We start from the raw sequence: 26448 nt of genomic DNA, 5'->3' as shown, positions 1-26448 counted from the left end.
TGTCATTTCTATACAAATTTAAAAGCTTTACAGTTTTGTCTTCCCTTCTCTTTGCTGCAAATGCAGCTGTGTCATGCTAGCACTCTGTACAGTGTCTGAGAAGCAGGTGGGAAACAAGAGAAGGAAAATCTGGGTAAGACTGAATCATCTGGATAGCCTCAGGGGCCCGATTTAGCAAGACTCATGTATACACAACAACTAAAGAGCAGAGCAGTCTTCCTACATGCAGTAAAAAGGCTTATTCAGTGCAAAAATGGCAGTTGCAAACTTCCATCTATGTGGATAAATTTTCCAAAAATGTGAGTTTCACACGCACAATGTTAGTCTGATTTGTTTTCTTTTCTGTTTTATAGGATTCAGATGACCAGCAGCTTGTGATGAGTGGCCCTTATGATCAGAATTAAAGACTCAGCTTGGCATTAGTCAGTTATAGAATACATTTCTACTTACATTTACTGGGGGGAGGGGAGGAGAACCATAGCACCTACAACTGTCAGGAAATAAAATCTCATTATAAATTAAAAACCAAAGCATAAGATACAGCTTTGTTTAACATACAGTCTGTAGGATTTGCAAAGTTACCAACCTCAGAAATACTGGCTGAGAAATATCTACTCTGAGTGCTAAATGCCAAAGTGAGGCTCAACTCTCCAGCTGTCCAAGAGAAAAGAGGCACTTATTTCTCTACAAAAAGCACAGGACTTTCACTGACCTCCTATTTCCCTGCTTTTATTCTTCTGTACAGGATTTTAAATTGTCTCAAACACACAAGGCTGATAAGTTGGCAAATATATTAAATTTGCTATTATTCCAGTTCTGCCTTTGTTTCGGGTCAGTTGCAACTACAGCCAGCTGCTGTGAAACAGAACATGTGTTAAATCCATAGTTTTAAACAAAACAAAAAAAAACCATAGTTTTTTATTTTATTTTATGTCAGTATCCTTTCCTGCAAGAATTGCAACATCTGCCTCAGTTGCCTGCTCCAGCATTTCCAGGTTTTCTGAGTTTGGTTTATATCTTGTGTCACTCTACAAAGGACAATATTAAGCATAGCTGTACTTCTTGCTAAAGTTGCTACATGAGAGTATTAAAATGGAAACATGTTTGTACTTGAGTCATTTTTGTGATAAAGTAGCCAACAAAGATGGATGTACCTTGCTACTCTGCAACCACATTCAGATCTTCAGGTCTGACAGAAGACATCTGGTTCTTCACACATGCTGCCATTCAGCCAATGCTGTAACAGCAGCTGCTATATTCACCTTACTGTTACAAGTGAATCAATCCAAAGTTTGACTGACAAACTACAAAACAGCAAGGAAAGGAGGATGCTTAACAGGAGTAATGTTCACCTGCAGCATATTTGCTACGCATGGGAAGGACAAAGGGAAAGACAGCACTGCAGGGACACATCCATTCCCTCTGAGAATATCCCCAGGGTACCTCCTGTCAGAATAAGCCAGGGCTATTGACAACTATCAAGGACAGCCAGGGGAACCTCATGTGTAAATATATGACTGAATGAAGGCCACAGACTGATTTCCCTCAGATTTGCTCTTGCTCCTACAAATGTCTTCTTGAACTTCCCCAGAGATATTAAAAAAAAAAATTAAGACACACCCATAAAATACACACATTTAAGGGAGTATTCCTTAGCCAGTAGTAATATAATTCCCAGCAGTAATATAATTCATGTTCTTTCCTCCTCCCACATTACCAAAAAAAATTAACACTCATAGGGACCAGAAGATAAAGTTCAAGCATTTATTTTTGTAGTAATCATTAAGTATTTTCATCATAAAATGTTTCCACAATTTATTAAACTCTTCTTTTACCAGACTATTGATTCTCTTTGAGTTTTTGATAGAACAGAAAAAAAAATTATTCTTACTTCAGTGTTCCAACAAACCATACTCCCCAAACAGATAGAAACAGACATTGCCCTTTCAATGCACTCAAAAATCTCAAAGTCAGTAATGAAGGGTTCAAATAAATAATGCAGAGAACACAGAGGTATACAGCTCCAGTTCACTGAAATCATAAAAATGCAAGACATTTTTAAAAGACTAACATTCTAGCAGTGAAAAATAAATACTCCATTTTAGGACTCCCACTTATATTCAAATTGTATATAGTTTTAAAGAACATAACTCTCCCATAATTATTTTTTTTTTTGTCATGCAGTGCTGTTTATTTCAAGAAGTCATGCAATATAAACAAGGTTTATTTCAGCTAGCTGTTGTCAGGTAGCTTTGTACAGACATTGGATGGATTTCTAAGAGAGGAGACAACTGTCTTGAAACAAAATGGGCAGTGCGTGGCTAACATCATCCAACTGCTCCTGGGTATCATGGGAAAACTGGGCAAACAAACTGACTCCTGGCCAGATTCCAAGGAATCAACATCAGAGCTATAACCAAAGCATTATTAAATTCAGTAATAAAGAACTGAGTAACAGTACTATTAATTGCTGGTAGCAAGATGAAGCACATACTTTTTTTGTTTTATTTTAAACAGTGCACTGAGATCTCTGGAACAAGAAAGGTGCCACATAGAGTAACACCAAGTTCACTTCTAGCTGAGCATGACGATGAGGAACCCAAGGCAAACTTCCAGCCCCAGAGCTCAGCTCACAGAACAGCTTGTAGTATCAAATTCTGCTAAATCTCTTGAACAGCCCCACTAACACCTGTCCTGATAATGCCTAACTAACTCTGCAAAATCATCTTTTCTCTTTCCCCAGAACAGCAGGACTGTCAGATGAGCTCCCTCATTTCAGGTACACTCATCTGTTTAAACACACACTTCAGGAATATTGCATGTCAAGTTTGAAACAGGAGCACAAGAAAACCACGAACAGAAAACCCACAAGCACATCTCCAGGCTTTCAGACTGATTTCAAGCATACAGGAAAACTGCATATGAAATTGTGCACGCTAGATTAAAACACATTCATTACTTTGCAAATATGCTTTTAAAAAACATTCAAGATATCACACCTTGAATTCAGTACAGATCCGTATACATAAGAACAGTTAAAAACAAACAGGAAAACTTTTGGTCACCAAAAGTTTGTCTACCTGACAGTCACAATACAAAACAAATGATATCCTAAAATGAAAGATACCAAACTATTTGTATTTTGTTAATTGTCATGCTTTTAACAAAAGAAACTTTAATCAAAATTTGAAAGCCATTAAATCACTTATATGTTTTCTAAGATGGCTGGAGCAGGAAGCACCACTTAAGAAAACAAAATAGAAAAAAAGAAAGCTTTCTTTTGGATGCAGAGAAAAGAAAGCATCCCAATTTAAAAACAACCATATAGCAGTTCTATAAAGTGCCTGTTTGAGGAAACACATCAACAGATGTTTTCCTTGTGCAAAATAGAGATTTTCAGCTCAAATCTTTGGAACATTTATGCCACCCAAAGTTTGTGTTCATGCCTTCCTTCCAATTTTAGTAATTCAATAAAACTTCTCACCTGCACAGTCAAAACTGTTTCACTTGATACAAATTGTCCATCACCCTCAGTTCAGCTTTGGGGGTTTCAGCTAAAAAAAATGCCACCAGTTAACTCTGGATTTCTTTTTCTTTCTTTATATACTTCTCCACCCCCCCCAACTAATTTACCCATTGTGCGTATGTACTATTGAATGCAGACGCCCGTTACTGAAGGCTATGTGAAACACATTCTCTCCAAGGGAGCTCCTAGACTGCGTTGTATGCCACTGTAAGACACTTAGAAATGTAAAAAGCAGCATTTTGGATCAATCTGAAGTCTGATGGAATTCCACTTCCACTTTCAAATGCATCCAGTTAGACCTCCTGAAATGGCTTTATTATCACAGAGTGGATAATTTAGTTTGTTTAAAAACTAAGAAACATGTCTAAAAACAAACAGAAGGAAGCTGAAGCAGCCCAAGCTTCCCATTGCTGTCAGGCTTTGTCTTTTCAGGTCCATGTACAGCCAAGCACAGATGTACAGGCAGGAAAAGAGCCCATCCACCTGAGCACGCCTGTATGGCAGCCATCACAGTGCAGCAGAGATGCACACACACAGCATACCAGTTACATCAGTTACAGGTAACATGCTGGCTACAGCAACACAGTTAAAATGCTTACACCATCTCTCTAAATCTCACCATAAACCGGTAACTGCGTATCACTGCATTACTAATACTGGATTCATGCTTTTGAGTGTCAAGGCTGTTGCAGACTGCAGCTACAGATCTGAGAGATCTCTAAGTCACGTACCTGCAGATCCAAGTTTCAAATCAACAAATAAAGGCAACCACCCTTGAATGTCAGCCTTTCCTCCCACCCAGCCCACAATTATTTCAGCAGTCCAGCATAACCTCTGTGCGTAAGAACAGGTTTCGCATCTCTGAGCAAGAGGAGAGAAAATAAGTACAATGCTTATGAGAACAAGTATGAATTACATCTAAATCAAGGTAATGATTTAAGTGACTTAAAATACAAAAAATTCAAAAAAAAACCAACAAAACAAAAAAACAAATTAGCCCATTTTAGAGAGAACAAGGCAAGTGCTTATTTGACCTGAACTGTCTCTTGTAGGAAGGGTATTCTGAATGTACCAGTGCACAGCTGGTCTGACCAGCCAGGAAGTTCGTGCTGCAAAGGAGTCCTTCTTGGATAAAATGTGTAATCAGGCTCATAGTTCAAGAGACAACTCAGTGATGCCATGTAGATATCTGCAAATCTAGAGAGACGTCTGAGGAAGTAAGTGGGATTCTCATCTGTTCTGAATAAGCTTCCAAACTGTGCATTGAAGAAATTCCTGTTCATTTCCCTGTCCCCCAAAAGAGAAAACAAAGAATGAAAGGAACACACTTGCACACATCTCTTTATACCAACTAGTTTCCAGAATCTGAAGCAAGCGATTCCTATAATCTGACATCCGTGTTATTCTCTCGCCATTTTGCTTCAAGCCACTTAAATGCACACAGTAAGAAGTGTCTGCATCTCTTGCACATACATGGCCCAGAAACTGTCACCACAGTAGTGAAAAGAACAGCTCTGATACAGAGCTTGCTGGAGTTCCAGAAGCATTTGGGCAGTGCTTTCAGACACACGGTCTGATTTTTGGGTGGTCCTGTGTAGAGCCAGGAGTTGGATTCTATCCTTGTGGGTTCCTTTCAACTCAGAATATTCTATGATTCATACTTGTCCCACTAAACACAGTGGGAAGTTACTTCTTCAGAAAGATAGCATCTCAAGCTATCCTAGAGGTAGTGAAATAAGCCTTTATCTAAATCCTAATGGCATCTATTTATCCCAGAGATAAAAGACTACAAAATAAAATTTAGTTTAACATACACAAAAAACTTAACAGGAGTTCATTTGAAAATGCATTTAATGGTCTCCAGCAAGCTTTACTCCTATTTCATTTACTTTCAAATCCTAGATAAACCTGTGCAAAACATCCCATCAATTTTGCTACCATGAAGAATACTACACATAGTTTAACTCTTCTTTCTTACCTCATCTCCTTTCTTTCCTTCTTCCATTCTTCTAAAATCATTTGTGAATCAGGATCACGGTGAACCTGAAATGTGATGATAGGTAACAAAGGATACCTTCATCAATGAACCTGTCCATTAATACACCTAATAGGACAAGAGCAATGCTTCCGAGATCACTATAGAGAAGTTAGCATGTTTTAATCAACTGAAAGCAGGAATCAATTCAGAGCAACCAGTGGAAAGAGGTATTAAGATTATGAGAAAACTCTTCTCGTTGCAAGTAACTACATTTATCTGTGGTTGAACTGCGAAACTTCAGTGAGACAGAAGGTACTTACAACATTAATATCCAGCATTTAGAAACTTGGCTGGATCCCTTCAGCTATACAGAACTGATTACACACACACAGAACAAACCTGCATGTGTTCCAGTAATCCTGTCAGAGTTTGCAGCCAGGTCATGGTTTGAATGTACTTCTCTGTATTCATGATTTTAATCTCTGATCGTAATTCTGGGATAATCGCACCAGTGCGCCAGCCATGCTTCAGGGTCAAATCCTATTTACCAAGAAGAATTAAAGATGCAATTAGAAGAAAAAATAACACTCACATCTACTTAAACACTGAAGAATTTGAGCATTCTTTATTTCAAAGGGTATTAACATAAATTAATTGCTTCTTCTGCATAAGCACATATTAAACTGCAGAACCTAATTGTGCCAATATGCAATAGGTTTTAATTTTAGAGTATGTTCCAAATCCCACATTTTCAGAAAGAACACACGAGTAGCTGCATATAAAACTAATTCATTAGGTTTGAAGGAAACAGCAGGAAATTCTTCTTACAGATGAGATCTCTGTTGCTGTTGGAAGCTAGGGGAAACTATGTTTCCAGCTATTCAAGTTTCTCCTAGTGATTGCAACATGAGACAACTGCTACTTGGCACAATGGAAAAAGGAGCACACCAGAGCACACCAGCCTTCTTCCTTCCTTTTACTCTGAGCCCTCTGAAACAATCAGGCTTACTTTTCTATTTAAAAACAGACTGGGGCAAAAATATTTACATCTGCTGCTGAAACATGTTATCACCAGATTGCTGGTACTCACATTTGCAAAGGTATTTATATGTAATCAATTACAGAAGAGTTAAGTGGTGGTAACTTATTTTGATGTGACAGCAAGCAGTATATTTGCTGGTAAGGTAGTAAGAAGGTAGTAAGAAGACACCTGGAGAACAGGTCTGCAAACCTCACAGATCTTGGGAAGAATGTCAGTTTACCATTAGTAACAGAAGAATTGCCACCTATCATTCAAGATAGAAGTTCATTCAGTTCTTATTATACTTGGTAGCAAGCGTCATCCAGATCAACTACATTCTGTACATTGGGATGTCCATGTTTACTTTCTACTACATCCGACACAATCAGTATCTGGATCATGAGTACAAACTCCATCCCCCTTAGTGGTAGGACAACGGGGAATGGGTTTCAGCTAGAAGAAAGAAGGTCTAGATTGGATGTCGGGGAGAATTTCTTCACAGATAGAGTGGTGAGGTGCTGGAACAGGCTGGCCAGAGAGGTTGTGGATGCCCCGGCCCTGGAGGTATTCAAGACCAGGTTGGATGGGGCCCTGGGCAGCCTGGTCTAGTATTAGATATGGAGGTTGGTAGCCCTGCCTGTGGCAGAAGGGTTGGAACTCAATGATCCTTGGGGTCCCTTCCAAACCAAGCCATTCTATGAATCCCTGGGCTGTAAGCAAGTTAAATGCTACAAGTCAGGTGAAAAGCATGATCAGCCTTCCATGGCACCAATTTTCTTTAATGAAAGAAAAGCAAAATGGCTTACTACCAACTCAGATTTTGATGTATTCAGAAACTTCTCATTAAAGAGCATACTACTGAATAACTGTGGAAGAAGAAAAGAGTACAAACAGACTCAGCCTTCATCCTGTTTCATGAGAGCAATCTACTTACTGCCAAGTCACTGTAGATGTGGTCACCAAAGTAGAGCACCTTAGAGCCCCTCCAACCAGTCAGCTTCAGAAACTCGTACAAGTTGCCCTACAGAAACAACACAGACATTGTGACAGCATGCAACTTGCACTGTCACAGGCAAGAGAAAGGAATTTAGTATGCACTTAAAAATATTCCTATATCAAGAGTCTTACCCTCAGTTTATGGATTATGAATCCCAAATTTCACATGCCATTTCAGTAATATTTTTACTTTTCATATGCACTTTAAGAGGCAAGTAAACAGCATGGATACAATACCAACAATCAATTCAAACTATTTAAATTATTAATATAACCTTAAAAACCATTTCCAAGTCTTTGTGATAGCTGAAGACATTTGGGACTCTAGGAAGTTGGTATTAAATCTGAAGTGAAAGTGTGGGAAGTCACTGAAAGTGTACCTGTTTGTAGATCTGGCCTTTCTGCAGTTTGTGGATTTTGTCCCAAAGCAACACACCCCTTTCATTCACCTTCCGAAATGGTCTAGAATAGAATTATACACATTTGTTACACTGTTGAGAAGTGTGATAGAATTCCTACAAGATTTCTACAAGTATTCTGGTATGAAAAATACTCATCTTTCAAAAGGAAAATGCGCTTTATAGCAATTGAATACTTTGCAAGAGGAAAAGCAAAGCTGTAAAACTTCAGCTTTAGCCAGGTGAATGTTTCTATGCAGTATGCTGATGACATCTATAAGAGTTTAAGAACAACTGTTGAACTAAGGCAGGGAATCAGCCTCCCCAGACAGAGGGGAGGAAAGTGTCAATGATTTGTCATTAAAGAAAGAATGCAAAAAAAAAAGAATGAAAATATTTAAAAACTTGCCCAGTATCTCACTTTGTACAACTGAATAACTGAGGAAGGCAGCACTGAACTAAAGGCTAGAGGGCCAGCAATATTGGCTTTGAAATTAAATGGAAAACGGAGCAATGGAGAAAAAAATCCCATTTCTATCTCTTGAACTATTTTTAAAGTTGTAAGTACATATAAAGGAATAGGTCTTTTTCAAGTGTCAGAAGTGCTTACACATTACAAATGCATTAACTTAAGTGAATAAGCAGCCCAAATATTACAGCTGTCAGCCAGCCTGCCTTTAAATACTATATGTAACTAAACAAAACCACAAGCAATAAAAACATTTCCAGATTGAGTGTAACTTCTTAAATTTACCAACAGCTCTCAAGTTTAGAGGAACATCTAACCAAACTACACGTTAAGGTGTTAAAAACAGCCTCTGTGGCTAACTCAGTCCAGGAGATTAGACCTCTATTAGCTACTGGAACTTTCTCAGATAAGAAATGGTAATATTTGGACATCAAAAAAGGGTGCTCCTGTATTTTGTAATGACCTTAAAGCAGGATTTCATGAAATACTACTTCATTTTACATCATACCCAAGTCAAAATACTACATAACATGCTTTATAGCCTTATACTGAACAAACTGCTTGAAACTGTCTTTACTAAATACCCACCTTCGCTTATCATTGAAGAAGTTTGGCTTATCAGCCTGCACAATGACCACATCAAAGAGATCCCTCCAGTCCTTGCCAACTATGAACCTCATGCCTTTGTCCCTAAAAAGGGCAGAGGGTTATTAACAGCCAAGTAACAGAAGTGCAACATTAGAGCAATGTGATAAATTACACTCAATCTCACTCTCCCCATCTTTTATAAATTGATAGCTGAACAGAAAATGACTTCACTTACACAAAGCTGCTGGGACTGTTTGTGATAAGAAACATCTTCTTGCCATGATCAGCCAGCTTAGCTAATACTGCACGAGTTTGTTCAGCATAACAGATATATTTCTCTGTGAGGATTAATGAAAAAATGTTAATCTCAAGTTTCTCAAGAGAACAGTTTTCTGTGTTCAACCAAGGGTTCCAAGTGTGAGGCTATACTTAATAGAGGCACTCAAGATAAGTGGTAACATCTCATTCAAGCTTTAAAATTTAGAAATTGCAATCTTAAATAATGTATTGATCATTCTGGTTTCCTTATTAGTGGAAAAAAAGCCTTGACAGATGATGTCATTAGTACTTACCAATATCTGCTTCAATTGCTCTATACATTATTCCTTTGATGTGGACATCCCTGATTGAATCCTGTCAGGAAATCAACAGAGCATTGAAGAACTGAAAGAGCTTTTCAAGTATGAAAAACAGCATAGTAATAATTTGCTTTTATAACAATTGCATTCCCTGAATTACCTTTTCAGCTTCACAGAAATGCCACGTGGTATTCATTACACATACACCACCACTAGACAAAGTAAGCCTGTTCTTCTAGAAAATGCCTTCATACTTTCAGGAAATATGAAATGGGCTTGTAACAACTGTGACAGAGAGCTCAGAAGGGTAAGGAAGGTGGGGGGAGTTGGGGTGAAAACTCTATGCAGAAGCCAAGGCATCAATCACAGCCTTCTGATGTCCTGTGAAGCAAAACACATTCCTTTCCTTGGGCAAAGGGAAGCTGTAATTCAGGCTTTAAATTATCATCACTCCCTAATGCGCTGATTAAAAAAAAAAAAGAAAGAAAAAACAAGCCACACAACTGAACAGGCAAAAGAAGCTAAATCTTTAAGCAAAGGACCAAAAGGAGCTCTGAGGGCATTTATTTGGCATCTCTTCTGAGCTGGCTCTGCACCAGAATGCTTTGTTTAGGACAGTGACACTGCCATATTGGCACTTACACTATGTATAGCCCACAAATTCTTTAAGAAGTCACTTAGGCAGCTTCAAAGAAGCTGGTAATGCTGAACAGCTAAATGTATGGAAGTTTCTACAAATGTTTCAGCAGAAGCCACCAAAACTAGCTTTCTGACTACGTAACTGCAGGCAGGAGGAAAAATTAGGAGGAGATAGAAGGAACTCCTCCATTGGAGAAGTTAAAAGTATAACATTCAGGCCTATCACATACACTTAATTACACAGAAGAGGCCTCAAGAAGAGGCTACAAGAAGAGTTTGGATAACAAGATCACATAGTCAAAAGACATCAAGTTGGGAGTGGCCTTTTCTATTCTTAAGTGTTCAGAACACAACTTTATCTTCCCTGTAGGGTACATCTTCAGGAATCAAGACAGTCAAGTTGTTCTAATCATTATTACCATACTTCTTTGGAGGAGGAAAAGAGGTAAACAGGCAAGAAGAGATATGCCAAAAGCAAGAGACAAAAAATTATCACATGCTAATAAACATACAGAGGCAGCACAGATAGACTTCCCATGGATTTCCCCATAGCTTCTTACAATTCCTGCTAGCAAGAAAAGTATACCTTCAACAACAAGCAAAAGAAGCTTTACTGACATATGAGAGCTTCTTCACTTTCCTCTTAGCCACCCCACAAAGCTATAGAAAAAATAACTACCATAGAACATGACTTTTAAAACAAATTGCCAAATTACTGTTTGTTTTTTTTTTTCCCCTCAAGGCTTACTATCATTGTGCTGAAGTTTATAGTCTTATAGCAATACCTATTCTATACAAAATCTAGAGTTGAGGTATTTCACTGGAATTAATGCAGCAGGATGAGCTTTGTGAGATGCTCACAGACAAGACACACAAATGTATAGCTTTACCTAAATCTTCAAAGTTAGTACCTTGACATCTTTGTACAGATGAACAGGCTCATAGTCTATGTTGTTTTTCAGAAAATATTCATTCACACAAGAAAGGAGTGTCATCTCCGGCAAGGAAAATATATCCATGAATTGCTTCATTGTATTTCCTTGTGAGCTCTACAAATGAAAAAAAAGAAAAATGGTCAGATAATGATTCTCAAATTGGAACACTTCCATTAATAGCAAAAATTCAGATTAATTGCAAATACTCAGCCTTTGCTATCACTCTTCTCACTGTATTAGGATTCTTTTTGAATAAATAGACTTTCAATAAAGTAACTGATGAAAGCATTGTCTTTATTCTGAAAATCTACCATGAAGAACCATTGTTTTAAGAACAATATTTTATCTCAGGAGCACATAAAAGAGCGTTCACAGCTAAGTCAAAAGAAGTATTTAGAGACCTCTTTGTTGGATGTCTACAATTCTAAAAGCAAGCAGTACTGTTATGGGGCAGAGGAGAAGGGAATGTGGTTTTTTGTTTGTTTTTTGATACAATCTTAACTAGGACTGCAAAACAATTTGCCTTCCTGAAAAGAGATAAAATGCTGTATCTACAATTATTAGTGTAAGAACAGACATCCACTCCACAAAAGTTGTAACTATAGTTAATTTTCATTTAAGTAGAGGATCTCACTGTACAGGAATAAATATTTAAGAGGGTAAAACAACCAGGTATCTTTCTTCAAAACAGCACACTGGTCAAAACTGTAGAATAGTTGAAGCTAGAATGGATCTCTGGAGGCCACCTGGTCCAACCCTCTGCCCAAGCAGGGACAGCTACAGCAGGTTGCCCAAGACCACAGCTAAGAGACTTAGGAAGATGTCCAAGGAAGTAACTCCGTAATCTATCTGGGCAACACGTAACAGTGCTTAGTCACACTCACACTAAAAAGAGAAAAAGTGTTTCCTGATGTTCAAAGGGAACAATTGTGTCTAAGTTTGTCCTGTCACCCTCCTTTTCAAGATCAACAGAAAAATAGCACTGAAGACCAAGGTACCCTATAAGGAGTTCCAGGCTGATATTCAGAACTGGTACAGCTGCTCCAAAAACCATAAGTGAGAACTACATGGGAATTTTAAGTTGAAGGTAAGGCATCAGACATGGTTCGCTTCCCAGCCTTTATCAGACTTGCTGTGCAACTGAGTAAGTCACTTGACTTTTCAATATTCTACTTCTATACGTATGACTGGGCAAGGGAACAGTAAAAAGAAATTAATGCAAGCAGTAGAAAATGGGTATTTGTCACATCAGAGAAAAAACTTCTTATCTAACGCTATAAGTCAACCAGTTATTGAAGAAAATATAACAGTAGGAACAAAAACAAAATGCAAACCCTACACCACTCCATTAAAAAAAAAAAAATTCCATTTGTAAACAGCAGCAGTTAGTATTTTTTACCTTTCCATAAAAGTCACTCATTTGTTCCAAGGGAACATGGGAGCCATCATACATTGCAATGACTTCTTCATCTGGGACAACACTGAGGCCTCTGGAGAATAACAAAAGGTTCAAAAGTCACACTAAAATTCTGAAGTAATTACTGATTAAAAAATCTATCAGATTAGCACTTAAATCTGGAGCTTACTGAAATACCAATGTCATAGGAACACATTAGTCTACGTAAAAACAGCATCTCTCCTTACAGAAGTAGTAACACTTTAACAGCTGAAGCATGCCAAAGGCATTTCAAATTTAAGTCTCCTACTTTCTTAAGAGAAAAAAAGGCTAATTATTGCCATTGAAACTCTGCCTCAAGGGTTTGTAGAAAGTAGTTAAAGCTTCCAACTTCTTAAAGTAGTTCCTCACTCTGCTTTTGTTTCTTAAAGCACTGATGATGTGATAGTGTGTAAACCAGACTATTCTACATTATGACCTTGAAGATTGAAGGAAAGAACACACACAATCCCTAAGTAAGAGTTCAAGCTGTATCAACAGTTTAGTTTCCCAAAATTTAAAATTACTTGAAGGATTTTTGACAAGTTATTACAATACCAAAGCACAATAACAAACAGAAAAAAGACATATCACCAGAGTTTCTCTGTCAACTAGACTAAAATACTAATGGTTCCACATTTTGGGATTGGGTTAGTATTTCTGTTGTTTTTAATTATTTATAGTGTCAAATATCTTGTGCTGAAGCACCTAAAACACTGAATAAATACAATAATCCTCATCAGAAGACATGTAAGTAGAGGGGGAGGACAGGGAGGCTTTGCTTAAAACTGAAGAACACAGAAGTCAGATCATTTGGTCCTTTACACCAAGTCTACTTATGTTAGTGGGTTATTTTGTTTTTTCTCCTGCAGCCTTGTAAGCAAGATAGTTGATTTCAGTGACTCCTTTACTTGGTCTCACCCCAAAGTGTTTAAACAACTGAATAAGCCAGTGTTGCCACTATTAGAGTTCATATTAGGCTTGCAGAAGAAGGGCATGACATATAAGCTGCTGTGGTATCAGAGGTCCATGTCAACCAGCTCCCATACTGCTCTTTTCAACGCTACATTGACTTACATATAGCTCCGTGCTACTGCTGGTAAAACTACAGCATTCAAGTTAGTATTGTACAAGAGCAAAGCAGTTATCTATATTACAATATATATATATATATATATATATATATATATATATATATATATATTAAAAAGGTATTCAGTGTCATCTACTCCACATCAAGAAACAGAAAGAAATGCAACAAAATTGTTAAATGTACACCAAGCAATACTAACCAGATTGACTCAGGTTCTACTCTGCAGACAGCTATGCCAAATAGTACTTAAGTACTGCTAAGAAAAGCACTTTTTTAAAAAAGGAACTATTTAAGTACAAATCAAGAGAGAAGACAAACATTTGCAAAATCCAGAGAGGAGAAAAGACTTTTGGTAAAGCAATACATCAGTTTTTCTAAAAAAAAATCCATAGTCTTGACAAAATTCACAGTGTAGCTGTATTACTAAGTTTATTTTATTCCACTCAAAACATAGTATTAAAAGCATCATAGCTCATCTAAAATAGTGCTTCCATTGCTGCCCTTGAAAATGGGCATTATTAAAACAGTACCAGAATTGCTTAGAAGCTCTCAGTGCAAGGTCTCACACTTGGGCAAATCCTATTATTTTCAGCAGTATAATTGGCCAACAAATACACAGAGCACATACAAGGTTAAAGCTAAAGAACTACAGAGCTTTGCTGTCATTTGCTGTCTATCTATGCTGGTACATAAGAGAAAGGTGATCTTATTTTAAAACTAAGAAAGTATATGAGTGAAATGATAGTTTTCACTCACTCTCACGACGACTCACAGAATCACAGAATTGCCAGGGTTGGAAGGGACCTCAAGGATCATGAATCTCCAACCCCCCTGCCACATGCAGGGCCACCAATCATCCCACCTAATGCTAGACCAGACTGCCCAGGGCCCCATCCAATTTGGCCTTGAACACCTCCAGGGACGGGGCATCCACAACCTCTCTGGGCAGTCTGTTCCAGTACCTCACCATTCTCTCTGTAAAGAATTTCCCCCTGATGTCCAACCTAAATCTCCCCTCCCTCAACTTAAAACCATTTCCCCTTGTCCTGCTGTCACTCACCCTTTCAAAGAGTTGATTCCCCTCCTCTTTGTAGGCTCCCTTTAGGTACTGAAAAGCTGCAATGAGGTCACCCCACAGCCTTCTTTTCTCCAGGCTGAACAAACCCAGCTCCTTCAGCCTGTCCTCATAGGGGAGGTGCTCCAATCCCCTGATCATCCTGGTGGCTCTCCTCTGGACCCTCTCCAACAGCTCCCTGTCTTTCTTGTACTGGGGGCTCCAGACCTGGACACAGTATTCCAGATGGGGCCTCACAAGAGCAGAGTAGAGGGGGACAATCACCTCTCTGTCCCTGCTGGCCACCCCTCTTCTGATGGAGCCCAGGATACCATTTGCCTTCCGAGCCACAAGGGCACACTGCTGGCTCATATTAAGTTTTTCATCTATCAGGACCCCCAGGTCCTTCTCTACAGGGCTGCTCTCAAGGACCGCTCCTTCCAGTCTGTAGGGATGCTTGGGATTCCTCCGGCCCAAGTGCAAAACTCTGCACTTTGCCGTGTTGAACCGCATCAGGTTCACCTGGGCCCACCTTTCTAGCCTCTCGAAGTCCCTCTGAATGGCATCCCGTCCTTCAACCGTGTCGACCGCACCATTCAGCAAACTTACTGAGGGTGCACTCAATTCCGTCATCAATGTCACTGATAAAGATGTTAAAGAGCACCGGTCCCAGGACAGACCCCTGGGGGACATCACTCGTTACCAGCCTCCACCTGGACATGGAGCCATGGATGACCACCGTCTGTCTGTGGCCTTTCAACCAGTTTCTTATCCATCGAGTGGTCCACCCATCAAATCCACATCCCTCCAGTTTGGAGATAAGGATGTGGTGGGGGACCATGTCAAAGGCCTTGCTCAAGTCCAGGTAAATGACATCAGTCACCTTTCCCTTGTCCACCGATGCCATCACTCCATCATAAATGGCCACCAGATTCTGTCCAGAATTGCTTTGGGTGTGAAAGGCAACACATTAACTCTTCAAGAAATCTCAACATCTCTTTGGAATCTTCTTTATCAGCCATTATGTGCTGGCTCTAGGCTGATATAGCTAATGTGGGCTTAGAAAAAAGAAACAGCCACAGGTGTCAACTGTTGAAATATACAGCATGAACAGGTCACAAGCAAATGGTGTGAAGCTGCATTACGAGTTCAGTGATGATGCATACAGAACACAGACTGTTTGGCAGCTTTACATAGCCACTACATTGTCATTATCAGCCTAATGCTGGACCATGACATCTTGTTTCCTTTTTATGAAGGAGTTGTGTACCTATCTGTCCAGCTAGCAAAACAAGTGACGAGTGCACCATCATTTCACACAACCATACACACTTACACACTAGCCCTCATAATAAATCACCTTATGGCTGCATTGTCTTCTGGTCCCAAAGGAAAACTTTTTGTCCAGTGAAATTAAGAAACATACCCAGGCTTGTTGATAAAAGTAGGGCATTAAGTGTGGCATTCACATTAATCAAGTGCATGCTGCTTCATCAGTGCTAAAGACTCTCATAGCAAAAATCACTTACACTAAGACTGTGCTACGCAAGAAAGCACAGCACAGAGACTGCCAATGGGACTTGAACTCAGCACACTCGCTGAGCGTCACTGTGTGTGTCACACTGTGTGGACACAAAGAGGTTGTGCTTTGACTACATCACACTTGCAGAACGATGCGTCTAAACTTGAAAGCTCTGTGCAAATACAGCAAGACCTTTCAAGCGTATCTGCAGCCACGCTAAAGACATGCTAACAGGCACCCTGCAGCAATTGTTTACATTGAAAGCACCAGTGGAGAAGTCAGTGTATTTTTAGATGTCTTTCAGCACAATTTAACAGCCGGAAACAAAGTGAGTCAGCACTATGTGACCAACCAGCTTGGCAGCATCACCAGGCTTTGGGCTGCAAAAATTAGCTGTACTGTACTGAGCTAGTAAACATGTGCTAGTGTCTGTGTATATACACAGAGGTACAAAGAAGCCCCCTCCAGTATGACTGCAGAACTCATTCATGCCTGTGCTTTTTCAGTGCACTGCTCCCGACAGGGGTCAAGGCACGCATTAATAAAGGCAACTACAAGATTCAAAAACAAGAGTATACTTGGTTTCTTATTAATACAGGCAATAATTTTACCTACCTGTACACTGTTCCTAGCTGTATATAATGAAAAGCATCGATCTTCATTAATAACGCCTTGCAAGAAAAAAAAGTCAACATTAACGGCATGTCAACTATCTGAAATGGAACTCTTTAAAAAAAAAAAAAAAAAAAAAAGAGAACAATTTTATCTGTAACCATTCTGGTTCCAGACCAACTGAGCACCTTCCCTCTAACCACTGTTATTGCTTCCAAAATACTTTATCAATGATTTCAAAATACTTTATTAATGATTTCAACCTAGGGCCTGCAAAAGTCACCAGTGTCCTGAACTTAGTCATGAAGAAGTATAAATTCTAATAACAGTAGCATACTTAATTCTTCTATACTCTTCCCCCCACAAAACACTCAGAACACTTTTTACATAAGATAAAAAAAAAGAAAAAAAAATCAAGCACATAACAAAAGGAAAACATTTAACAAAATCCTTACACAACAGAGAATGAGAGATTAGAAGACTTCAGAGACTCATTCGTTTTCTTTGGCTAGGTTTTCAACACTATGCAACTCTTAACAAAGATACTTATACATACCCGGTGCACATCATAATGAAGTCCTCTTATTGCAAAATTCGGATCATAGTCATACTTCCTTATTTCTGCAGGATACTAAGAGAAGAGAAAATAAAATTGATTTTAAAGTATTTTAAGAAGAAAATCTAAAAACTGTTTCTGCATAATTTGAGAAGCCTATGGTTTATCTGCTTCTCATTCCTACTAGCCATTAGATGTGCTTTTAAATAAGTTGATGAGACTCACAGGAACATACACACACCACCTTTTAACTAACTGTGAACAACAGTCTTCCCATCAAAGAGATTTTAATAGATGCAGCCATGAAAATAAACTAAATTAAAATTTGAACTGCTGAATTTTTCCCACAAAATAAGCTTAGAAACACAGAATACCTCGAGCTGGAAGGGACTTATAAGGAACATTAAGTCCAACCCCTCAGTCCACACAGGACACCCCAAAAATTAGAAATGAGACCATACATCTGAGAGTGTAGTCCAGGTGCTTCCTGAACTCTGGCAGGACAAACTGAAGACAGCTCAGTCTATAAATTCAAGATGCTCAATCTCATCCTAACAAAAATTTCTGAAGACATTTGAGATCAGCAACTTCAAACTATGGCACTATTCTTCCCAGGCATAGGATTGGAGTATACAATAATGTCAGACTTCCTAAAATGTTTGCTGGCTCTTAAGACTACAAGGCTCTAAGAGTACAGCTACCATTAGTTATGCCTTTTCACTTGCAGGGGACTTCAAAAAAGCAAAGTTGGTAAGAGTGCAGACCCCAGGAATTTCACATAGCATGTGGTACTACCAGACACAGCTGCTGATCAGCTTGACATGCCAGGCCCATAGACACTTTGCACCCAGTCAGTGGTTTAATAGAACAGTGCAATTCAACAAAGACTTAAAATCACCTTCTCCAAACATTCACCATGCTACATCTTAAAAAAGATACACCTGAACATCGATAGCATTAACACCAGACTTGCATCTGTGGAGCCAGTACCTCTCAGGCGACATCACAGATCAGATCCCAAAGCAAGGATGGTGTTCAACACCATCCAAATGAGTCACTTTAGAAGAGCATCACAGTGAGCCAACTGTATTACTCCCGGAGGTTGCTTCACTGTAGATACAGACTTGCTTTTCCAGAAAACCACGTACTGATAAAAAAATAAGCAGTACTCATCCATTTTTACTAAGTTTCCTCATCTCTTCCTTATCTACAGCATAGATGGGAAAACAATTATTATCAGTAGCCTGGAGGGAGCACTTTCACATACGCTCACTTTTTTTTTTTAATGCGGAATAGTTAGGTTCTGTATCATGCATTCTTCCCTCCAGTTGTTTATAAAGAGCATAGGTAGAATATACCACCTATCAAAATGGCCCATTTTCAGTTGATTGTGATTTTATCATAATTTAAACATAGAAAAAGCATGAAAAAATTACATGTCAGGCAAGTGCCTTAAGCTAGGGGTTATGTCCTTCTGTTTTCAAAAGGTAAAATGTTTCAGTCATTCCTTCCAATGCTTGAAAAAACTCATTCCTTTGATTAACCACCTGAAAGGCGATTCTTCGTTTCCTTTTCACACACTATAGACCTCACAGAACTTGATGCACCTCAGGCTCACCTTCCACTTCTCTACACAGCCTCCATACATAATACAGCTGGCTTACAAGCCTGAGGGGGAAAAAAAGCATAAGTTGTGCACCCTCAATAGAGGCGCAAGCTATTTTTAAAGCAGTAAAATCCCAATTTTTTCAACAAAATTTTAATCTGTGCGGAAGCGCACTTGCTCTTCAGCTGCTGCAGATAGGCACCTATAATTAAAGAAAACAGTCCTGTGCTTGGTATGAGCACAATCCTTCTCTTAGTTTCTCAACTGCCATCCCTACTATTGGTTCCAGAGAACACTGATTTCAAAAAAGAATTGAAAGCCTAAAGACTGTTTCTGAAGATGTGCAGAACCGGCCAGGAAACATGAAGCAAAACAAGAGAAGGGGAAAAAAAACACAGGAGAGGATATGGACTGTGATCAGTTAAAGACTACAGTGTACTGCACGTGCCTAAAGTGGCCACACCAAGAATAAGCAAGGAAACTTGACTTTTTAAAGTTTCTGCCTGCTTGACTTTACTACTTCAATTTATTCTGACAGAAGGCTGTCTTTTGCACATGTGCCAGTACAAGCAAGCAAAAGACTAAGCCCAACCTGGCACACAAATTAAAGTCTCTTCACAAGCCAAACAAAATAATGATAAAAATAGCACTGTTTGCTTATCCCTTCACCACCACTTTTGGTAGTGGTAATACATATTATATGGACTAAACAGCAGTCTAAAAAAGGTGGCACAAGGCCCATACATTGGGGAATACACAAACCCAAGAACAAGAGCTTACATTCCACACTTGCTGCCAACCATGAGATGAGCATTAAATTCATATTTATTCTTTCGAGCACTTGAAAATTCCATATCTCCTGCCACGTATTTTGCAATTTTTGAGTAATTACCTTACATTGCCATGACCAAAATTGGTCATCTTCTATGTTATTGTTATCACAATCTCATAGTCATAATCGACAATGTTAACATTAGGAAAAATTTCCAGATAATATTGAGAAAATCATTAAGGAATTGGTATTAACAAAAAGTGCTGTCCCTCAAACTCCAAATGATTATGTGGATGTGGTTCTGGGCAGCCTGGTCTGGTGGCTGGCAACCCTGCACATAGCAGGGGGTTTGAAACTAGATGATCTTTGTGGTCCTTTTCAACCCAGGCCATTCTATGATTCTATGATTATACATTTCAATAAGCTGTCTCAGAAAGTAATTGGAGCTTCACTTACAACAGCATAAGAGATTCTTACTGAAACAACAAACAGTAATAACTTTACTATCTGAATCCAATCCAATAATAAAAACTGAGTAATGTTTTTATTGTCCCCTTACTGCTACTGTAAAGGCCCTTTCAAGAACCAAGTCACTTTACTAAAGCATATTTATTCATTCCACAGAAATTGCTACCAAAGCATGCCAAAATTTTAGGGGGATCAAATTGTGTATGCTTGTAGTGCCCGTGAAGTTTTGTTTGTTCTTGCAGAGATATTTATAGATTACTTATATATAGCTCCTAACCTTTGGATTGAAACATGAATGGATGGTGTTATTCTACTTTCAAGCTTAGTTTGTATAAAATATACATGCAGTTTTATTAATTTAGCCTGTAGATTTCTTCCTTTTATTTTCCTGCAATTCCTACTGCAGTTATTTATGCTTCCTCCAGTCCACACTTGCTTTAGACCTTTTCCCTCCAATACCTTCAGTTTTCCCTGCAACCTATCTGTATCTCCTTCCTTGCTTCCTGACATACAACAGCATCTCCCATGCCCAACCCACCCCTAAGCTGCCTGGATGTTGACAGGCAACAGATACAAATGCACCACTTGATAGCAGCAGATACACACTCCCTCTTAGGGGACCACTGAGCTGAGCACTTATTCGGGTCTCTCACATCCAAGCTCTGGTTACAGTGCCCCTGCACACACTGTCCCTTTAGGTAACTGGGCTGAAAGGCTGAAAGCATAGAAAGGCACACAGCACAATCACAGACCTCATAAGAAGACAGGCTGAAAATATTCTGCATGGAAATTCATCGCTGCACTCACAGAAGTGCATAAAACAATGAAAATAACTTGGAAGTTTCTTATATTTTGGGGTGACTCCAATAACTGACAATCAGGTTTAAAAAAAAAAAAAAGCTACTGCTATCACCAAGTGAAAAATAAAAATAATTAAAAACAAACAAACAAAAAAAAAAAAAAAAAAAACAACAAAGAAGAAAACAAAATGTTCCCTGACTGCTGCCAGATTGTGCTCTGCTCAAAACTGCAGCTGAGAATAAATCAGGACTTCTGTGGTTTGTATATTAGCTGTTGTATGAAACATGTTACAAAGGAGCCAAGCCAGGGCTGAAGCATGAGAAGATGAGTTATACCTCCCTCAACTAGAAATGACCCATTACACTCTTCAATCATAAAACTATTGCAATCCCAATTATTTTACTTACCCTATGTTCATTAATAAGAAGATCTCGCGCAGCATTGAAGATCAAAGTGTGCAGATGCTTAGAATAAAAGACCAATGTGTAGTCATAATCAAAGCCATAAATTTCAATATCTGACAGGCTCATTTCATTGTTTGAAAAAATAGCATCCGGGTTCAGCATGTTACTCATAATTGAAGGAACTAATTCTGCAAACAGAGGAGAGGGAAAAAAGTTGTAACAGCCTCACAGTTTCGGTAAGAAAACCATTAGCAACTTCTAAATATAGATAAATGAAAACAAAATCTACTAAACTGATTCACATTAATATATCATCTAGCCCTCAGCAAAATGATGTTATTGAATATGCTATCCCTACTTTGTCATTGACTCAACGTTTTTACTTGAAGGCTTTCCTCAAACAGATCAACTGAAACAGAAGATGTGTTTCCAGATTGTGCTTAACACAGAACCCCAGAATCAATACACAATGTTTTTGCTAACTCCATTAATTCATTTTTCTTTAATAATTCCATTGAAAATTCACGGTGGAGTTTGAGGAGTGAAGGGTTGTTATCACTGTTATTCTGAGAGCTTTGTCTTCTCTCATTATTTGGTCCAGGCTCTGCCCCAAAAGCAGAACTACCACTGTTTTAACCAGATGTTGTTAAAATTTTTGCTTGACCATATCAAGGCTACCATTTTACTCCATTTCTATCCATACGGATGTGTAGGTTGGATGTTAGGAACAATTTCTTCTTGAGAGAAGTGGTGCTGCAGTAGCACAGGCTGCCCAGGGAGGTGGTGGAATCACCATCTCTGGAGGTAGGTGTTCCAGAACCGGGTGGATGTGGCACTGAGGGATGTGTCAGTGGGCATGGTGGGGATGGGATGGTGGTTGGATTAGCTAATCTTAAAGGTCTTTTCTAACATCAATGATTCTATGATTCTATATATGCATAGTTTAAGTGTTTGCCACACTTTCTTAAAACAGCTTAATAAGCATAGCAATGCATGCTTACCTTCCAGCAAGCCAGAAACTGAAAACACTCTGCTTATTCTCTTCACACATATTTGATAAATTGCTTCAAATTTTAAGGGCACATTTCTCTTGATATTTACTTGAGAAGCAAACTGAGAAAGGAGACCCTTTACACCGAGCCATAACTCTAAGGCCAACACCACAGTCATCATTAAAGATGTTTGTATTTCTTCATTTATTTTTTCTTTAAAACCATGGAAGAACAGCTTCAGGAGGTTGTTATCTCATTCCTGTATGCTAACTTTATAATCCAGCCTTTGCTACTAGTGGGGGAAAAAAGCAAGTTTTCGTCATAAAGCTGCACTTGGAAGGGTGACTTTGAAGGAAACATGCCTGGTTATTTTCTACATATAGGTGTAGAAGGAGGGACTCCAGCTCTGAGGACACGCAGACTACATGCTCCACCACGAGAGGAAACCAAAGCAATGAGACAGGCAGGCATGGCTACTGCAGATCTTTTAGAGACATCATTCTTCTTTTTGAAAAATCTGACCAACTCACAGGAAGGGAAAGAGCATTTCTTTCATAAAAGCAATGTGTTAGCTCGCTGCACAGCTAACAGGCAAGTGCTACAAGGAATTTAGAGATGGCCGATATTCCAGTAATCTGAACCCATTCAGACACACACACCTGCTATTCACTGAGAACAGCAGTTTTACCAGGTTTCCTTCCAAGTTTCCTATGCAGTGCTGCATCTCATTCACTCAGTAGGATAGCAGGAGTTTGCCATGCTGAAGCTGATGTGCAAAGCTACATCCTTCATAAACAATCACTGGGGAGATGTAACAAAATAAGCCTCAACCAAAACATTACCTCCTCCTGCCTCCGGTCATCTCTCATGAAAATACAGTAGATAATTCTCATGCTCAGTTGAGATGAGGAAAAAAAAATACAAAACCAAGTGCAATTTGACACGCTACTATTAAAACAAACACTCTTATTCTATCAAAGAGGTCACGAATCATTTAATTCCTTGAAGTCCTAACTTGAGTTTTAAGTGAACTTCCGAAGGGATGTTATTTAAACTATAACGTAGGAACGGATGTTGTACTTTTTCCAAACACCAACTGTGGAGCCTGGTGAGACAACACATTTCAAGCAGATATTTCACACAAACCAAAAAAAAAAAACCAAAAAAAAACAAACACCACACATTAACCAGCAGCTGCTTGAAAAATGACATCATGAACAGCTAGCTATTGGATATTCCAGCTAGCAGACAGAACCTATAGAACTTGGATCAACAAAGTCAGGACAGGTTAGTCATCTTAGCATCCCAATGAAACAAAAATGGCAGATACCTGAAGCCATTTGGCTATTCAGGCAGTAACAAAGTATTCTGACTGACTCTAAAAGCACTTGCCTCCCCTGCCACTGACCCATACCCATCCAGCACCTTCCCCTTCCCTTAATGCTGCCCTACACTCTGACCTCAGTTCTAAAGTATTACAGGGTGTGGATTGGGGAATAAAGATAACTCCAAAAGCAGGAAAGGAAAAAAAAAAAAAGAAAGACTAAAAATAAAAAGCAATCTCTCTCCTCTTTTGCTCCCTCATCCCACTGTCCCAAGCCTACAGTACCTTTCAGACATCTGCAGCACTGGTCTTATTTCACCGCTGCAATGCTGCCCACTTTATTTGCACCCAGACAAAAGCCATCACCAGAGCTCATGGCTCAGGATTCTCAGGTTGTCTTATGTTACAAATTTTGTTTATTTCCCTTCTGCAAGAGGCAAAACATGCAAGACTATGGCAATATTCAGATGAGCACTGCTTTCTTGCTTGACAGCACTGAAACAACCTACCTCTTAGTAATATCCAAGCAGCTCCATCACACTAAGCATCCAAACAAGGATGGGAGCAAACTATATTTCAAGGAATCATAGAATGGTTCGAGTAGGAAGGAACCTTAAAGACCACTCAGTTCCAACCCCTGCTATGAGCAAGGCTGCTCCCCAGCAGCTCAGGCTGCCCAGGGCCCCATCCAACCTGGCCTTGAGTGCCGGCAGTGATGGGGCACCCACAACTCCCCTGTGCAGTGCCTCGCTACCCAATTTTGCATTTGTACGACGACTTCTACAGCCTGCCAGACAGCAACCAAGCAGTGAGTCCTAGGGCAGGACACCAACACACGGGCACAGAATTCCCTGCATTTCCGTGGAACTGAGGCATTTCCACAGCCCTAACTTTCTGCCCAGCAGGACAGGGCTTCCTTACACTCATCCTCACACTCCAAACAACCGCCTGGCGTCACCGACACAGCATTAGCACGTTACTTCACGGTGCTTTGAATGGAGCTCCAGGCAAGATGAAGAAAGCTCAGCTAAAACTTCTCATCGTCACATCTTCTCCGTGAGACAAGCCCACCGCAGCGGGCACCTCACGCTGCCAGATTCCCTTCCTGAAGCCGCTTTCAGGCACACAGCACCCCGGCCAGCAGCAGCCCTACTCGGAGCGCACACCCCGGCAAGACAGATGCCGGCTCACCACCGGCCCAGCCGCCGGCTTTCGGTCGCTTCGGCTCGGAGTGCCCCCCGCCCCGTGCCCCGCTCACCCTTGGTAACGCGCTTGGCCTCCTTGTAACGCGACCACAAGTAGCTCCTCATATCAGCGGGCGGCAGCCGCCGCTCCCGCTGCGGGGCTACGGTGCAATACGGAGCGGCGACGACAGCGGGCAGGCCGCGGCCCCGCCGTCCGCAGCCCGCCCGCCCCACCGCCAGCGCGGATCGCGCCATCACAGCCATGATCCGCAAGCCAGCGGTGCGCCGCCGCCGCCGGCTGAAGTCACTTCCTCGGGCTCCGCCCCGGGGCCGTGCCGAGGCGGGAGGCAGGCCCGACCCGGCGGCAGGTAGTGCCGGCCGCCCCGCCTGCCCGCCCCACAGACAGAGCGGGAGGCGCTGCCGTTTCACTGAGCGGCTGCGGCGCGGCGGGAGCGAGCGGCTCTCCGCAGCCGCAACAGTTCTGTCAGCGGTGCTGAACTGGGAACGCGTAATGCGAATAACGCCATAGAAACCCACAGAGCTGCTTGAAGGCTCCCACTAATAGCGGCACGCGAGCAGCTCTAATCAGGTGTGTTAACACATGTAAAGGAAAAAATACATAAGGCGTGGAAGGCAAGCAGACTTCCAGAGGTCCGCTAGCTCTCCCCAGGGACTTAACCAGCCGTGGGGCTAACACCCAATTGGAAACCCCTGTGCTACCCGAGGCCAGCCTGCGGTGGTTTCTTTAACTGCGTTTTGCCTGGTGAAAACGACCTGTTCCGTTCTCTCCCAATCCCATCATCTTAACAGCCAAGTTGGCACACTTTATCTGGGCTTTTGTCGGAACGGCTGTACTAGGTCCATTAATTCCACTGCAGTATATGGATGGGCCGTCATATGTGAGTGAGTTTGGGCAGGAGGCCACTGATCAGGGGGCACACCTGCTGGTGTATCTTGCATCTCCCAAGTTGCAGTCCAATGCAACTTTAAAGGATTAGCAGTGGACACGCAAGAGGGAAGGGATGCTATCCAGAGAGAGCTGGTCAGGGCTGAGAGGTGTGCCCATGCCGACCAACCTCACGAATTTCAGCAACACTGAGGGCAAGGTCCTGCACCTGTTTCAGTGCAATCCCAAGCACGGATAAAGGCGCGGTGGAGAATGGGTTGAGAGCAGCCCTGAGGACAAGCATTTGGGAGTGTCGTTTAATGATTCAACACGAGCCAGCAAAATGTGCTCGCAGCCCAGAAGGCCAACCGTATCCTGCGTTGCATCAAGAGAAGTGTGACCAGCAGGTCGAGGGAGGTGGGTCTGCCCCTCTGCTCTGCTCTTGGGAGACCCCACTTGGAGTACTGCGTCCAGCTCAGAAGCCCCGAACACAAGAAGGACACTGAGCTGTTGGAGTGGGTCCAGAGGAGGGCCACAAAGATGGTCAGAGTGCTAGAGCACTTCCCCTGTGAAGAAAGGAGGAAAGAGCTGGGGTGACTGGATGCGAGAAG

The 26448-nt window shown here is 40.6% G+C and overlaps 2 protein-coding genes across 3 annotated transcripts in view; one reads left to right on the top strand and one right to left on the bottom strand.

Annotated features, from left to right (window-relative positions):
- STAB2 (stabilin 2) overlaps nt 1-1663 on the top strand; it is a 77936-nt gene extending 76273 nt beyond the window's left edge. For both annotated transcript variants that reach the window (XM_090143702.1, XM_031589737.2), the window contains one exon: nt 354-1663. In XM_090143702.1, coding sequence (XP_089999828.1) covers nt 354-404 — 51 coding nt within the window. In that variant the 3' untranslated portion in view covers nt 405-1663. The remainder of the gene's footprint in view (nt 1-353) is intronic.
- Nucleotides 1664-1731: 68 nt separating this feature from the next.
- Nucleotides 1732-25253, bottom strand: NT5DC3 (5'-nucleotidase domain containing 3). The gene is made up of 14 exons (XM_031589736.2): nt 25026-25253; nt 21455-21639; nt 17401-17475; nt 16848-16903; nt 12528-12618; nt 11105-11242; nt 9549-9609; nt 9212-9314; nt 8977-9078; nt 7902-7983; nt 7460-7546; nt 5904-6044; nt 5505-5569; nt 1732-4813 (listed from the first exon to the last, which is right to left on the bottom strand). Exons 1-14 carry the CDS (start codon nt 25213-25215, stop codon nt 4552-4554), a joined length of 1638 nt encoding a protein of 545 aa, XP_031445596.2. The 5' UTR covers nt 25216-25253; the 3' UTR covers nt 1732-4551.
- Between the last annotated feature and the right edge of the window lie 1195 nt (nt 25254-26448).

Source organism: Phasianus colchicus, chromosome 1 (genome assembly GCF_987193195.1).
Source record: "Phasianus colchicus chromosome 1, bPhaCol1.hap1.1, whole genome shotgun sequence".
NCBI classification, from domain to species: domain Eukaryota; kingdom Metazoa; phylum Chordata; class Aves; order Galliformes; family Phasianidae; genus Phasianus; species Phasianus colchicus.
Note: the sequence above shows the minus strand (reverse complement) of the source record. Positions and strands in the feature narration are given on the sequence as shown.

Bases quoted from the DNA above. Each gene is read 5' to 3' on its own strand.
- NT5DC3 (XM_031589736.2), bottom strand. From the start codon at position 25,215: ATGGCTGTGATGGCGCGATCCGCGCTGGCGGTGGGGCGGGCGGGCTGC. The intron at 11,243-12,527 runs GTAAAAAATACT...TTTCATTTGTAG, and splicing joins TGAGTGACTTTTATGGAAAG to AGCTCACAAGGAAATACAAT. The intron at 4,814-5,504 runs GTAAGAAAGAAG...TTTGGGGGACAG, and splicing joins AAGGAAAGAAAGGAGATGAG to GGAAATGAACAGGAATTTCT.